We start from the raw sequence: 12,237 nt of genomic DNA on the forward strand, positions 1-12,237 counted from the left end.
GTTGCTCTGCCTTTTCAGACTTAGCCTTCATGACCTAGCAGCTGTTTCACTTGGCTCAGGGCATTTATGACTTTATTTTGGACAAATCTTTAACATTTTCATTTGATTTTTCTCAACTCAGCTTTGTGCCTCAAAATTTGTTGGGACAGGCAAGGTACTGACTTTAAGTTCCGTGTGCTCTCAGTCCCTTAGAGACACAGCCCTCTGAAATTCATGAACCAACATGCTTGGCAGAAGACCTAAAAAGAGCCCTCAGGCAAAGGGCCAGGGAGCTGCAGTTGCAAAGCAGGTAAGGAGGGCAAAGGGCCAGGGAGATGTGGTTGCAGAGCAGGCAGGGAAACCTCCTACTCCCACTGCTCGTCAGGATAGTCTCGTTCAGACCTCTTGCTGCTGTTTTCCTGTAGAATCTCCCATGTGTCAATAACACTGCAGGATCATGGAAAAATTCAGATTGTGTGGTGCCTGTTTTCCTTTCTTCTCCTTTAATGCATTCTTTTGCAAGTAAATATCTGATAGGCAGCTGTGGAGGTCTTGTAGGAAAGGCACAGTGTTGTAATGCTGTAATCTTTGCATGAGACCTCATGACTCATGCTTACAGTATTTTCTTAGCCCAGCTATGTTGAGATTTAATAATAATTTCAGTAACTCTGTGGAGGTTTTCCTTACGTCTCTAAGAAAACAGGAGTAAGAACAGCAGTATATCAACTAACAAGTGACATACATGGGAGAATATAAAGGTGCTAAAAAAGAGAGTTAATTTTAATTTCCCTTTGTATAGTCATTATTTCATGTAATAGATAGACTGATAAGCCTATTCCCCTTTCCTGTAGCTAAAAGTGAGTTTAGATGTATTTCTGTGTTGGGGTTTTTTCCATACTTACTTACTTTTGGATGTAGTTTCAGAAGTCTTGTGGAGAGAAACATGAATTTAGTCATGGTTGGCAGGTGTAGGAAGTCAGGCGACAGTGTCAAAATTAGAAATACAGTCAAGGCGAAATTCTGGGTAGAAAATTGACAGAAAAACAGGGTGTAGTTAGAGGTGAAGAATATGTTAGAACCAGAATGGAATTTCAGAAACCTTTGAAGGTAGAATAGAGGCAAGTAACAGGTGGAGTAACTGGTAAGTACATAGAGAAATGTGAAAAGGGATTGGAACAGGATATTAGAATAGAGAAAATAGCTAAAATGTTCTCTTCTGATGATATCTTAGGAACCAGTATTTTCATAGTGAAAGCAGAATGCTGTAGTTAGTGATCCAAAATGTCACCATGGCTCCAGTGTGAAAGTTTGCATTTCTCAGTGGGAGAGATAGTGTATAACTTAGCTCATTTGAGCAAGGGAGAAGATAAAAGGTGAAAATATCTTTCCTCCTTCCAGGAAAAAAAAAGAAACCTCACTCTGAAAAGATAGAGAGTAAATAAGGATCTGATTAATGTATATTACTAATTTCTAATTAAATACAGTTAATTATTCAGCCTGTCTTACAGCATGGATGACTGTTTCTTGAAACAAATGGCTTGTTCGCTTTCAAATTAATTTAATTTAAAATGTTTTTTTGTTGTGTAGTGTATCAACTGCAAGCTTTTTACAACTTACTTTTTCTGTTATATTAAACATTTCTTCAGTGCTGCTAGTTTCATTGGAAGTGTGGCTTATTGAATGGATTCGGACTTGGAGCTAGAACTGCTGGATTCTGTTCTTGACTTCATTGGTTGCTGCAGTTGCTTCACTGTCCACACTTGCAGTGTGGTAATGAACAGATCCTGTGTGCTTCTGATCTGTTCTGCACATTGATGAAAGGTCTATGTGTGTTCCATAGAACTTGAATCTTTATATCACCATTACAAATATTTCCTATTTAAGTCTTGTCCTGACCTTCTTTCTGTGCTAGCCAAATCTGCAAATACTTTAGTTTTGCTTTACAACTGGGAGATGGATAAGGCAGAGGGTGGCTGACTGATCTGCCCAGTGCCTTATGGAATGTCAGAGGCAGATCAGGGCTAAGAAACAAACAGCTGCTGATTTTGAATGCTGTTGCTGGTCTTTGGAACCAGTGTTTCTCAGCTATATGATTCACATTCTCCTTTGAGATTGTAAAATGGTCCAAAGAAGGACACACAGAATTTCAGGGCAGTAGCCACCAGCGCCTTGATTCCTACTGGGTTAAAAAAAATACTGTTACTCACGTTAATTTATAAACTGACAGGTAACTTCTTGTAGCACTTCAGATCCTGGAGACAGAAGGGATTGCTAACCCTCAGAATAATGACAGCTGACGTTTTTTCCCTATGCTGGAGAGAAGCTGAAGTGCTGCCTCCTTGGCCACTTGGTCAAGGATCCTTGTGAAGATCAATAAGTCACCAGGGGTTTGTGCTTTAAAAAGTCTGAGGGAAGCTCCACATACCTCATAGGATGAATCTAATTCTGTTCATTCATGTTTATAAAAAAATCTTAGCATACTTAAGATTATTTTCTTTTTTTCTGGGGCAGTTAGTATCTTAACCAGAAATACAAAAACTGTGATAAAATGGCATTTTAAAGGAATACCTTTTAGACTGAGACCCCAGAGATTTTTTTTTTATATACTTTGGAATGTTTTGCCACAAAAGTGTGAAAACCCCTACTATCATATTCTGATTACTGTTATTAATACTATTCCCTGAGATGTTATCACTTAGCCGATGGTCTGTGCCAACCAGTTTGATGGTTTACTCCAGTGCAGTGTGGGCATTGCTGGGTTTTAATGGCTGGGTTTGTGTGTGTGCTTTCTACGTGATTTAGAAACTGGTGGAAGAAGAAGGAGAAGAATAGTTTTGTGTATATAAATGTAGCTTCTTCAAGAGACAAGGGTGAAGTCTCTGCAGTGTGCACGTGTCAGACCTGTTGTGTGAACGATGAGTGAATATTTTTTAGCTTAGCTGTTACAGGCACTGCCCTGAACTTCCCTGATGGTATGTGTTCCATGAGGCTCAGTAAAACAAACATTTTAATCTACCTTGTTATGTCAGACTATTAAATAGGATTGATTTTAAGAAATTGTGTAGAGTTTTAAAGGGAATATTTGTGGGATATTAAGATTTATGTACCTTACACCAGTTATGGGTGCCTGGTATGCATTGTTGTGGAGATAGAAGTGGTATGATAGTGGGCTGTAAAAAAGAAAAAGAACAGAATTCAGAATGCATGAAAATCTCTAAATAATCCTTGCAGTGTGATGTTTTTGACTGTCATCTTTGTTCTAACTGTAGGGGTTTTTTATTATTCTTTATTGTTATTTTCCCTTGGCTCCAGCTGGGGCTGTTTGTGGATTTCAATCCTGAAGAGATGCTGCTGAGTGCAGAGGAAGGTGAGGATGACGGGGACCTTGAAGCAGAGCTTGCTGCTATCACAGGAGCAAAAGTAAAAGAAGGAAAACCAAAACCAAAGGTGAAAAGTAAGTTAAAGTATCTGAATTTTATTTACCTTTAATAAATTTATTTAAATTTATTATTTATCTAAACAGTCTTTAAATTTATCTAGATTTTTTTTATCACTGGTAGAAGCTGAATTTGCAACTGCTCTTTCCTTTGAAAGGTTTAATTTGTTACTCCACAAAAAACGTAGAAGTTTTTTTTGTTCATGCTCTTGTAGACATAGGAAAAAGATCTCTGGTGGCTGGCCCATTTAATGACTAAATTAAGACATCCTTTTTTAGCATATGAAGTCATAAAAAGGTGTAGTAGGCGCTAGATGATTTCAGAAGGGAAATTGTGTTTCTTGTGGAGGGTGGGTTGTTTGTCATGTGGCTGTTCCTCTGTTTTTGTTTGAAGAATGAATTTGCATAATGAGCATTATATTTTTAGTTACTTGGAATCTGTAACCAAAATTTAATCCCCTTTTCAGAGGGAAATATTGATGCAGTCACTTGGAGAATCCTGTAGCTTGTGTTACACAGGCTAGAGTGTCTCTTGGAATGGATTATTACCGTTCTTAATACTTTAAACGTCTGTTAATTTTGTCTGGTAGTGTTTGCATGCAGCTCTGCAGTGTTTTACAGGATTGCTGTAATCTACCATAAAACAGGGCTGCATAAAACAGCGAGCATGCTCTGCCTCTGAGCAAGTCCATGTTTGTGGAGCTGCAGGGTGAGCTGGTTCAGGAACTCATCTGCAAAAATAAACCTGTGTTGTGGGAGGTTCTCAGCTGAACCAGGTTTGCTCCCTGCCTATCTGAGCACTGCTGTGGCTGCAAGGGAGGAGTGGCAGCCAGTGGATGAGGTGGGATGAGGAAAATGGAACCTACATTTGATTACAGGTGTTTGAGCAGGTCACAGGAAGGAAAGGTTAGTGCACCTACAGCCTTACTTGCAGTTCTGCAGTAATTTCCCTGTAATATTTGAAGGGGCTTCACATGGAGCAGCAAGGAAATGAAGAATTCTGAAATGTTCAGGCAAAGTGACTCTATAAAAACTGTAGCTGATAGTAAACAGAGGACATGTTTGTATCTGAAAATAAATTCTAAATAATTTCCACTCTCCAAATTTCAAAATTTTAGTAAACATTTAAAGCTGATAAGCACAACAGCAGAACTTCTGCCATTGGACATAGGTTACTTGTGGCTAAAACATGCAGGATAATGTTTTGAGGGTGAATCTGTGTGTCAGGAGCTCCTGAACTGTTGTCAACTTTTCAAGTGCTGACTTCCCTCTCACCCTCATCATGTCACTTAATGTGTTGTTTCAGTATTTTTATTCATAAGAGGAAAATGAAACTTCAGACAGTGCAGAATTAATATTTACTGTGCCTTCTAAATGTGTGGTTAAAAAAGGATTTTCCAAAGTAATGTGCAGCTATTCTCTTTTCCTGTTAGAATTGGAAGTGCATGGGTTAGAAGTTCATGGAGGATGAGCAACTGGGCAGCTGGCACTGGGACTCCTGAGACCTGGCCCAGTGCAGTGGTGAGGGCAGGGTGCTGGCCACTGCCTGGAAAGGAGGAGGTGCAGTAAGGACAGGGGAGAAACAGATCCTGTCTGGGAAAGGACAGAAAAAAGGGATCCAGTACAACTCATGTGCTTGGTTCTTGGCTGAACACGGGGTGCCATAATTCCCTGCAGGATTACATCCTGAAGCTCTGATTAGGTGTGGAGGAATGGACTGATCCTCCAGCAAAAGCTGCACTATTGGAACATCTTAAGGACAGAGATCCCTGCTCTCTCTGATAAGTGCCAGCTGGGCAGCCACTCAACGTATTTGAAATTGTGGCCTCACCTTGCTGCACTGGATTAGAGCTGAAAAGCCATCTGAGGAGGCTTGATTAGATTTTTTGTGTCTGCTGGGGTTTTCTGTACAGCCAGTTGCCTTTGAATAGGACCTGCTAAGGGTCAAATCTATGAGCAACATGTTTGATACAAGTACTGAAGCACTGACAGGGTAAATTAGATTATTTGAACAGAAACAACTTTGTACCTGGGTTAATTTTCAGCTGTTTCAGCAAATGCAGGGAGTGAATGGGATCTGTTTGAATTGACTGTAAAGCTCTGTCCTGGAGATCTGTATTTTCTGCAGCCTTTACTGCCACTGGTGAGTCACAGTCATGTGTCTGCATAGGGAAGTATCAGAGGCATTTACGTGGACAGTTGGGATTTGTGGGCAAACAGCCTCACCTTTGAGAGCATGTGGAGGAAGTTGGGAAGATGTGGTTGGCACACGATGAAACACAGATGAGAACTCAGCAGTGAGGAGTTAAGTAGAGTTTTCAGGATGACGACCAGAAGCAAAATTGCAAAATGAAGGAGCCAAGAAAAATTTGGAAAAGGCTGAATCTCATCATCATGAGACAGCAGTGCAGAAAATGTGCAAGTGTCTTACTGCCTGCCTTGACTGTCACTCACAGAAACACCAGTGCTGCTTTTCCTGGATGCTCACTTCCCAGTCTTTGCCCTTTATCCATCAATATACTCCCAGTTATCTATGACACTGTGCAGTAAACGGGACACAGGACAGGAGGGCACTGCTCCCTTTCAGCTGGTAGCAGCTCCTTTAGGATTTGTACCCAGTGCCTGCATAACTGTTCTTTAGGGTTTATGGCTCCTTGGGATTTCCTTTTACAGCTCCTCTGCCCATGGATCATATTGAAAAGATGGCTGCAGAGTGTATGAAGGACCTGAATGAAGAAGAGGAGGAAGATGCAGATGATGAAGACTTGGAGAAAGATACAGACCTGTTGGTATGCATAACTGTTAGCAAAAAGTTTTAGTATGTACCTTTTGTATTTTTTTTAACAGAACTGCATTTAGCAAAAAAGTCTGTTAACTTTGTGGTGAGAAGCTAAAATATTGCAAAAGCATTCCATTACATGCAAGTCTTTGCAGGATCCATCCCCCTGCACACCAGAGTAAGAGAGCTTCCTAATGTTTATATGTGTGAGGGTCTTAGAGAATTGAGGGAAGAGCAGGAATCCCATTCCATGTCAGCTGCTGAAAGACAGCCAGGGACAGTCTCCTTAAAGTGATGTCTGCCACCATTTTGCTACTGCTTCAAGTAGTGCTTGGTCTGAGAGAACACCTCAGGAAAGTCTTTGTTGTTTCAGTGAGTGATCTAACTGGCAGGGTTTAGGGGAAGGAGTGTTAAGCAGTGGCTTTGACTGCTATTGCTAGTAGAGGCTTTTTGGAAATTTCAAATTTATGTTTGCATAATCTTTGTAAAAGGACTTTTCTGAACTTCTCCAGCTTCAGATCTCCAACCACAAACTTGTGTGGTGATCCTGGGGCTGCATGCTGGGCTGCAGTGTGGCTTTTCAGTGATATATGGAAGATGGTTTCATTTAAAAATAAAAAAGAAAATTAAATTTTGACAAGACTGGAATAAAATATCTTCAGACTCTTCACTGGGTTTCAAGATTCATCCAAAGCTTTTGAAACTTGAGACTTGATTTTATATTTGTCTTTTGAGGACAGAGAAAATTTTGAGGAAAAGCCTTTTGTTGGCTTTTACTTTAGGCAGAGTTACAAGAAGTTCTGGGGGAGGAAGGTGAGACAGAAAGCTGTGAGGATGAAATGACAGCAACAGAGCCATCCCCAGCTGAACCAGAAGATGAACTACTTGAACTGCAATCACAGGTAGGAATGAACTTCATGTTTCTGACAGTTTTGCTGAATCACTGTTGTCACATGGCTTTTATGAGGGTCATTATCAAGAATCTAGGGAGGCCTTGTCTTCTAAGGAAGGAAACACTACACTATTGCTGTTTTGTCTGGGGAAACCAGTACTATATTGATGCAGGTGATCCTTTTGCTTTGTTCCAAGGATGAATTTTGATGTTAGCATGGAATTGAAAAGGCAAAACAATTGGAGTCAAACATATCTTGTCCCTCATTATACAGAAGACCATGCAGGCTGCAGTTCAGGCTTCCAGAGTTCATATATTCCTCCTAAGAGCATTGAGCAGTGTGCTGAAATTGTGAGGCATGTTATAACTCAGCATCTCTGACATACTTTTGGATTTTTGCTCTGTAGCATTATCTGTCTCAGCTTAATTTGTCAGTCCTCATGCAGTCAAATGCTTTATTCAGTTACTGCATGTTTCTGTTGTGTGCCACAGATTCCAGTGCCCTTGTGCATTGGGCCCATTAGTAAACGGGATTGAGAGGGTTTCTATAGAGATAATGGCAATAATTACATCAGGAGCCATCTGCAGGGCCTCTGTGGCTGTGGAGAGTTTGTAAGTAGCTGCTCATGACTTTGCTTAGGCTGCCTTTGTCACTGAATTAATTCCAGGCTGTAGCAGGAGGAAAAAGAGCTTTTGTAAAACCAGGCTGAAGCCCAGAAGGGAGCAAACTAGCATGTTTTGAAAATAAGAAAAGAATAAGTCAAGATTTGTGCAAAAATACCTCTTCACACCCTCTGTTGTGGGGGGTTTGAGAGACTTTACTGTTCTCCTCACCTACTCTCTGACCACATGGCTCCAATTACCCTGTGAGTGAGAGTTTCCCAAGTCTCTCCACCCATTCTTCTCTGTGAGGCTTTTGAGAGAGCCCAGAGGTGGATCCAGGGGCCGTTAGCACAGCACAAATGCTGCTCTGTTTTAGGGGCTGTTCCTTCGCTGCACTCTCAATTCACGGCAGCGTATGTGTAGAAGAGGAGTGTTTGTTTTTCAGTGCAGTGGGAAAACTCGTCTAGTTGGATGAAATAAGTTTTCTTGATTTGTTTTATTGTTTTTTCTGAGACCTCCTCACTTCCTGCTGTTACCAGTGAGCTACAACAGACACTTGAGGGGAGAATTGCTGACTACAGGACGGCAATTTCTAACGCGAAGGAGTCCGGGGAAAGTGCCAAAATACGGCGATACGAGAGAGGCCTAAAGGTGAGTTGGGATCTTGGGATGTGAGGGGGAGGCAAAGTCAGCTCTCTGGAGGGTGGTCTTCCCAGGTGTGTGAGTTTGTTGACACAGGAGTGAAATCTTCCTGTTCTGCCTGGTGTTACTTTAAAAACGTTTGTTGTTACTGGCTACCCACCCGATAGGGCAAACACACAGATAAAGTGTAGCTTCAGCTGCCTTTTGTGCATCAGCTTTGTTTCTGTTGAATGTGGCAGGTGATAGCTGGAGGCAGGGTTTGTGGTACATGCTGAAGTTAAACCCACCTGCCTGAAAATGAATTTGACCTGTGGTGACTGCTCAGTGTTACCTTAAAGCAAAGTTTAGGAGCTTTCCTAGCACATACACCATGCAGTTCATCACTGCTGCATTCCCTTAGGTACTAACCTTCCATTTACTTCTGTCAGACAAAGGGAGGTGGCCTTTCCCTGTGTGTGTTGGCTGTGCTTGAAAAGGAACAGAGCAGGATTTTTGATTCAAGCAATAAAAAACTGCAGCAAAGAGCAGTTTCTCCAGCCTCTCGTGGTTCCAGGCAGGTGGCGTGCTTGCAGTGAGCTGCAGTGCTTGTTTACTGCTGGGCAGGGCCTTTCTCTCCCCATTGCTTTCAGCTGCTCTCCTGCATCACCTCAGGCAGCAGCAAAGCTGTACAGCTCAGGGCTGTGCACTGGGGGAGGATGTAATAGCTCACTGGGTACCAGGTGTCTCGGGGTACAAAGGGAACAATTGAGGCCAAACTCTGGGGAGGAAAAGCACAATAAAAAAGTCTCTGTGTGTGTTGACTGCCTGGCAGCTCTGACAGGAATGTGCATGAAACCACCTGGCCTTTCTGGGAGCCACAGGGTTGGGCAAACCAGCTATTCCATCCAGTAATGATCTTAGTGCATTGTGCCACTTCCTTTATTTCTCAGGGTAGGGAGTTTTCCCTGTGCCTAAGCAGTGTAACTAAGGGTAATAGACCAGATCTCACTTCACAGCTCACAGCTGCTTAATTAGCAAAATGACATGTCAACAAATGGTCTGGAGTTCTCTCTTGTATGTAGTTCTTGTAACTGTGAACTTTAAGCTCAGTGTTTAATTCCACTTGCATTCAGTCTGTCACCCCCACGTGGAGAAGAGGGAGCTGCCTGTGGGTTGCTGTTCTGAACCCCAATCTCACATGCAGTCATTTCAAAGTATCTCTGCCACTATTACTCAATAGGTCAAACAATTCCATGGCTAAAAAAAATAGCAGTGATTCTGGCACTGATGAGATTTTGTTGTTATCATTCTGTGCTTCCATTTCAGTTTCTGTGGAAGATGAAAGAACTAAAACTTTTGTTTTGGCTTGAAGTGCATGGTGGTCTTTTGTCTGAACCTCAAATAAAATTTAAAAAATAAAAATACCAAGGAAGGTAGTATTTGGTGTGGAGGAGGAGTTTTAAAAAAGTGAGCAGCAGTTAACCCAAGTTAGAGATGGTGAGAGCTTCTTATCCTGGGTGGTGAGCAGAAGCTCCATTTCATTTGTTAGTATTTAATGGCTTTTCTCATTGCATTGAACAGGTTTGCAGACCCCTTCCTTCCCTGGATCCATGTAGGCAGTGACATTTCAGAGTAGCATATTTTATTATATTTTAAAGACACACAGAATCCATCTACAGTTGGTATAAACGGCTTCTTGGTGACTCTGTGACAAAGCTGAGTGGATCACATCAGCTCTCCAATAATTCTGGGTGCTGAGGTACCTGCAGTTACCTGGTTTGGGTAACAAGGCCTTTTCACTGTGTTGCTCTGGTAACTGGACACCTTCCACTGGCACTGAAGTTCTCCTTGCAGACAAACAGGGAGCTGAAGGGCAGCAGTGTGTGGTGGTGTGTGTGACAGATGCTGTCATGTATAAGGGGATGAATTTGTCTTCTAATGATTTTATGCTAGTACTATGTTTGATGAAAATGCCTATTGACTCTGTTGTTCTTTCTGTGCCAGACACTGGAAACCATGCTGGCTGCAGTGAAGAAAGGCAAAAAAATCAATGAGGAAGAAGTGCCACCTCCTGTTGCAACAGGAAAGAGTTCTTCTTGTGTACCTCAAGCCATGGGAGCAGAGCTAGAGAATTCAGGAGATTCACCAGAGAATAAAGCTGAGTCTGCTGCAGATGATGAGCAGAAGGCCTCTCCTGAGGCAAGGGAGCATTTGGAATCAGAGTCTCTGCAAGGTCGTGCTGATCCTACTGTGGAAACAGGTACTGTGATCTGAGAGGAGAAGCAGTTACAGCCCTGTTTTAGTGGTGCATCTTCCCTGATGTTTGTGTTGTGTAGCAAAGCACTGCTTGTGTTGGAATTTGCCTGCTGAGTGTCTCAGAGTTGTCCATGGAATGCTGAGTTTCTGGCAGTGGAATCAGCTGTTGTTTTAGAGCTCTTCTGTGCACTGGATCAGTATCCTTAACTTTTCCTGTGCCTCAGTTTCCCCTTCATTATTTGACAGGTGGAATTCCAGCCTTTAAAGAGTTTTGAGATACCGACTTAAAGACCTAATATTTTTTCTTTAAATTGGGAAAAGTGGAATTGTTAATGTTAGGTAGAACTTCTGGAGAGTCCTAACTAAAGAGGAAAAAGGATATTTGTAAAGTGGCTGTTGTGACTTAGAGTAAAAGGGGACAAATGTGAGTTTGCATGGATGGATGTAGCAAGGGATGCAAATCTTGCATGCTCTATGTGAATCTCAGCATTGTTTCATTCTCCCAGATCCCCAGCACAGCAGCACACGAGCAATCCTACTTATGAGGCAGAAGGAGTACAAATTAGCAGCTCTGAAAGCCAAGCAGCAAGGGGACCTGGAGAAAGCAAAGGAATACATGAAGACAGGCAAGGTATGCACTCCAGAAATCCTGAAATACCCTATGCTGTACCTACATGCATTAAATATTAGATACTTATTGTGGTAGCTGGCAAGTCTTGGACAGACCAGAATAAAACTTCTGTTTTTTCTGTGTTAGAAATTTAATGTGGTGTTGGAAGCGTTGGACAGTGGGCAGCCAATAGACCTCCAGCATATGCCTCCATCGCCTCAGGGTAAGGCCTGTCTTAAGGAAACCTTTTCAGAAGTCTATGTTGTAATGGAATGATTCTGCATTTGATTGCAAAACTATTAAAAGAACTGGAGATCATTTAGGACTGAGGTTCACTGGATGTTCACAGTCTAATCAAGACCAACGGAGAGAAGTGAGGTATCATTACTTATATTGAAGTTACTCTCTGTGAATTACAAGGTCCCAAGGTCAAACAAGTATTGATGTCTGATATTCCTGGTTTTATAAGTATAGGTAATAGCAGCCAGTATTTGAAGTGGAAGGGAAAGAAGGATAATGGCACTTTTTTTTATTTTACTGTAATATATTTGGTGGTGTTATGTGCTTCAGCTAAAGTTTATAGCATTCAGATTAACAAACAGATTGCAGTGCACTGAAGTCTAATTTTCAAAGCAAGTTATCAATATTGAAGATACCTCAGTCCTGATAAGAGAGAATTGGGTGTTTTTTTAAGTAGATGCAGTATCCCCACCAATAATTAATACTTGATCTGTGCAGCCCAGTGTTTTAAACAACTTACTTTAGTAGATTATTTTATTCTAAGAAACTAAGTGACAGATTATTTCAGTAAATCATAAGATTCAGGAATCAAGCTACTGATCACTAAATGGCATTGCAGAGAAACTTCACCCAGGGCATAACCTTGCCTTAAAAAGTGCAAGATTTTTGCAGCAAATAATCTTGTCGTTTTCTGAAATACAGAGTGTTATACAATACCAGAAACTGGAGTTTCTGATTAGATGATATGAGTTTCTTCCCTTTTCCAGCACATCTTTTGTTACTAGAATATTTTAGTCAATTAGCAGACTTGTTCACTCTTT

At 41.4% G+C, this 12,237-nt stretch overlaps 1 protein-coding gene across 3 annotated transcripts in view; it reads left to right on the top strand.

Moving 5' to 3' along the window:
- Window positions 1-146: 146 nt before the first annotated feature.
- Window positions 147-12,237, top strand: part of CC2D1B (coiled-coil and C2 domain containing 1B) — a 28,066-nt gene continuing 15,975 nt past the window's right edge. For 2 of the 3 annotated variants that reach the window (XR_001865054.1, XM_008640739.2), the window contains exons 1-8: window positions 147-289; window positions 3,292-3,433; window positions 6,089-6,204; window positions 6,977-7,096; window positions 8,203-8,340; window positions 10,315-10,570; window positions 11,073-11,197; window positions 11,324-11,399. Coding sequence is in view for 2 of the 3 variants with exons in the window: in XM_008640739.2 (XP_008638961.1) it covers window positions 224-289; window positions 3,292-3,433; window positions 6,089-6,204; window positions 6,977-7,096; window positions 8,203-8,340; window positions 10,315-10,570; window positions 11,073-11,197; window positions 11,324-11,399 (1,039 nt within the window). In the remaining variant the exon portion in view is untranslated. Of the gene's footprint in view, window positions 290-3,291; window positions 3,434-6,088; window positions 6,205-6,976; window positions 7,097-8,202; window positions 8,341-10,314; window positions 10,571-11,072; window positions 11,198-11,323; window positions 11,400-12,237 lie in introns of those variants that run through there. The other variant, XM_017743516.1, reaches the window with a different exon arrangement.

This window comes from Corvus brachyrhynchos, unplaced genomic scaffold, assembly GCF_000691975.1.
Source record: "Corvus brachyrhynchos isolate BGI_N302 unplaced genomic scaffold, ASM69197v1 scaffold48, whole genome shotgun sequence".
NCBI lineage: Eukaryota > Metazoa > Chordata > Aves > Passeriformes > Corvidae > Corvus > Corvus brachyrhynchos.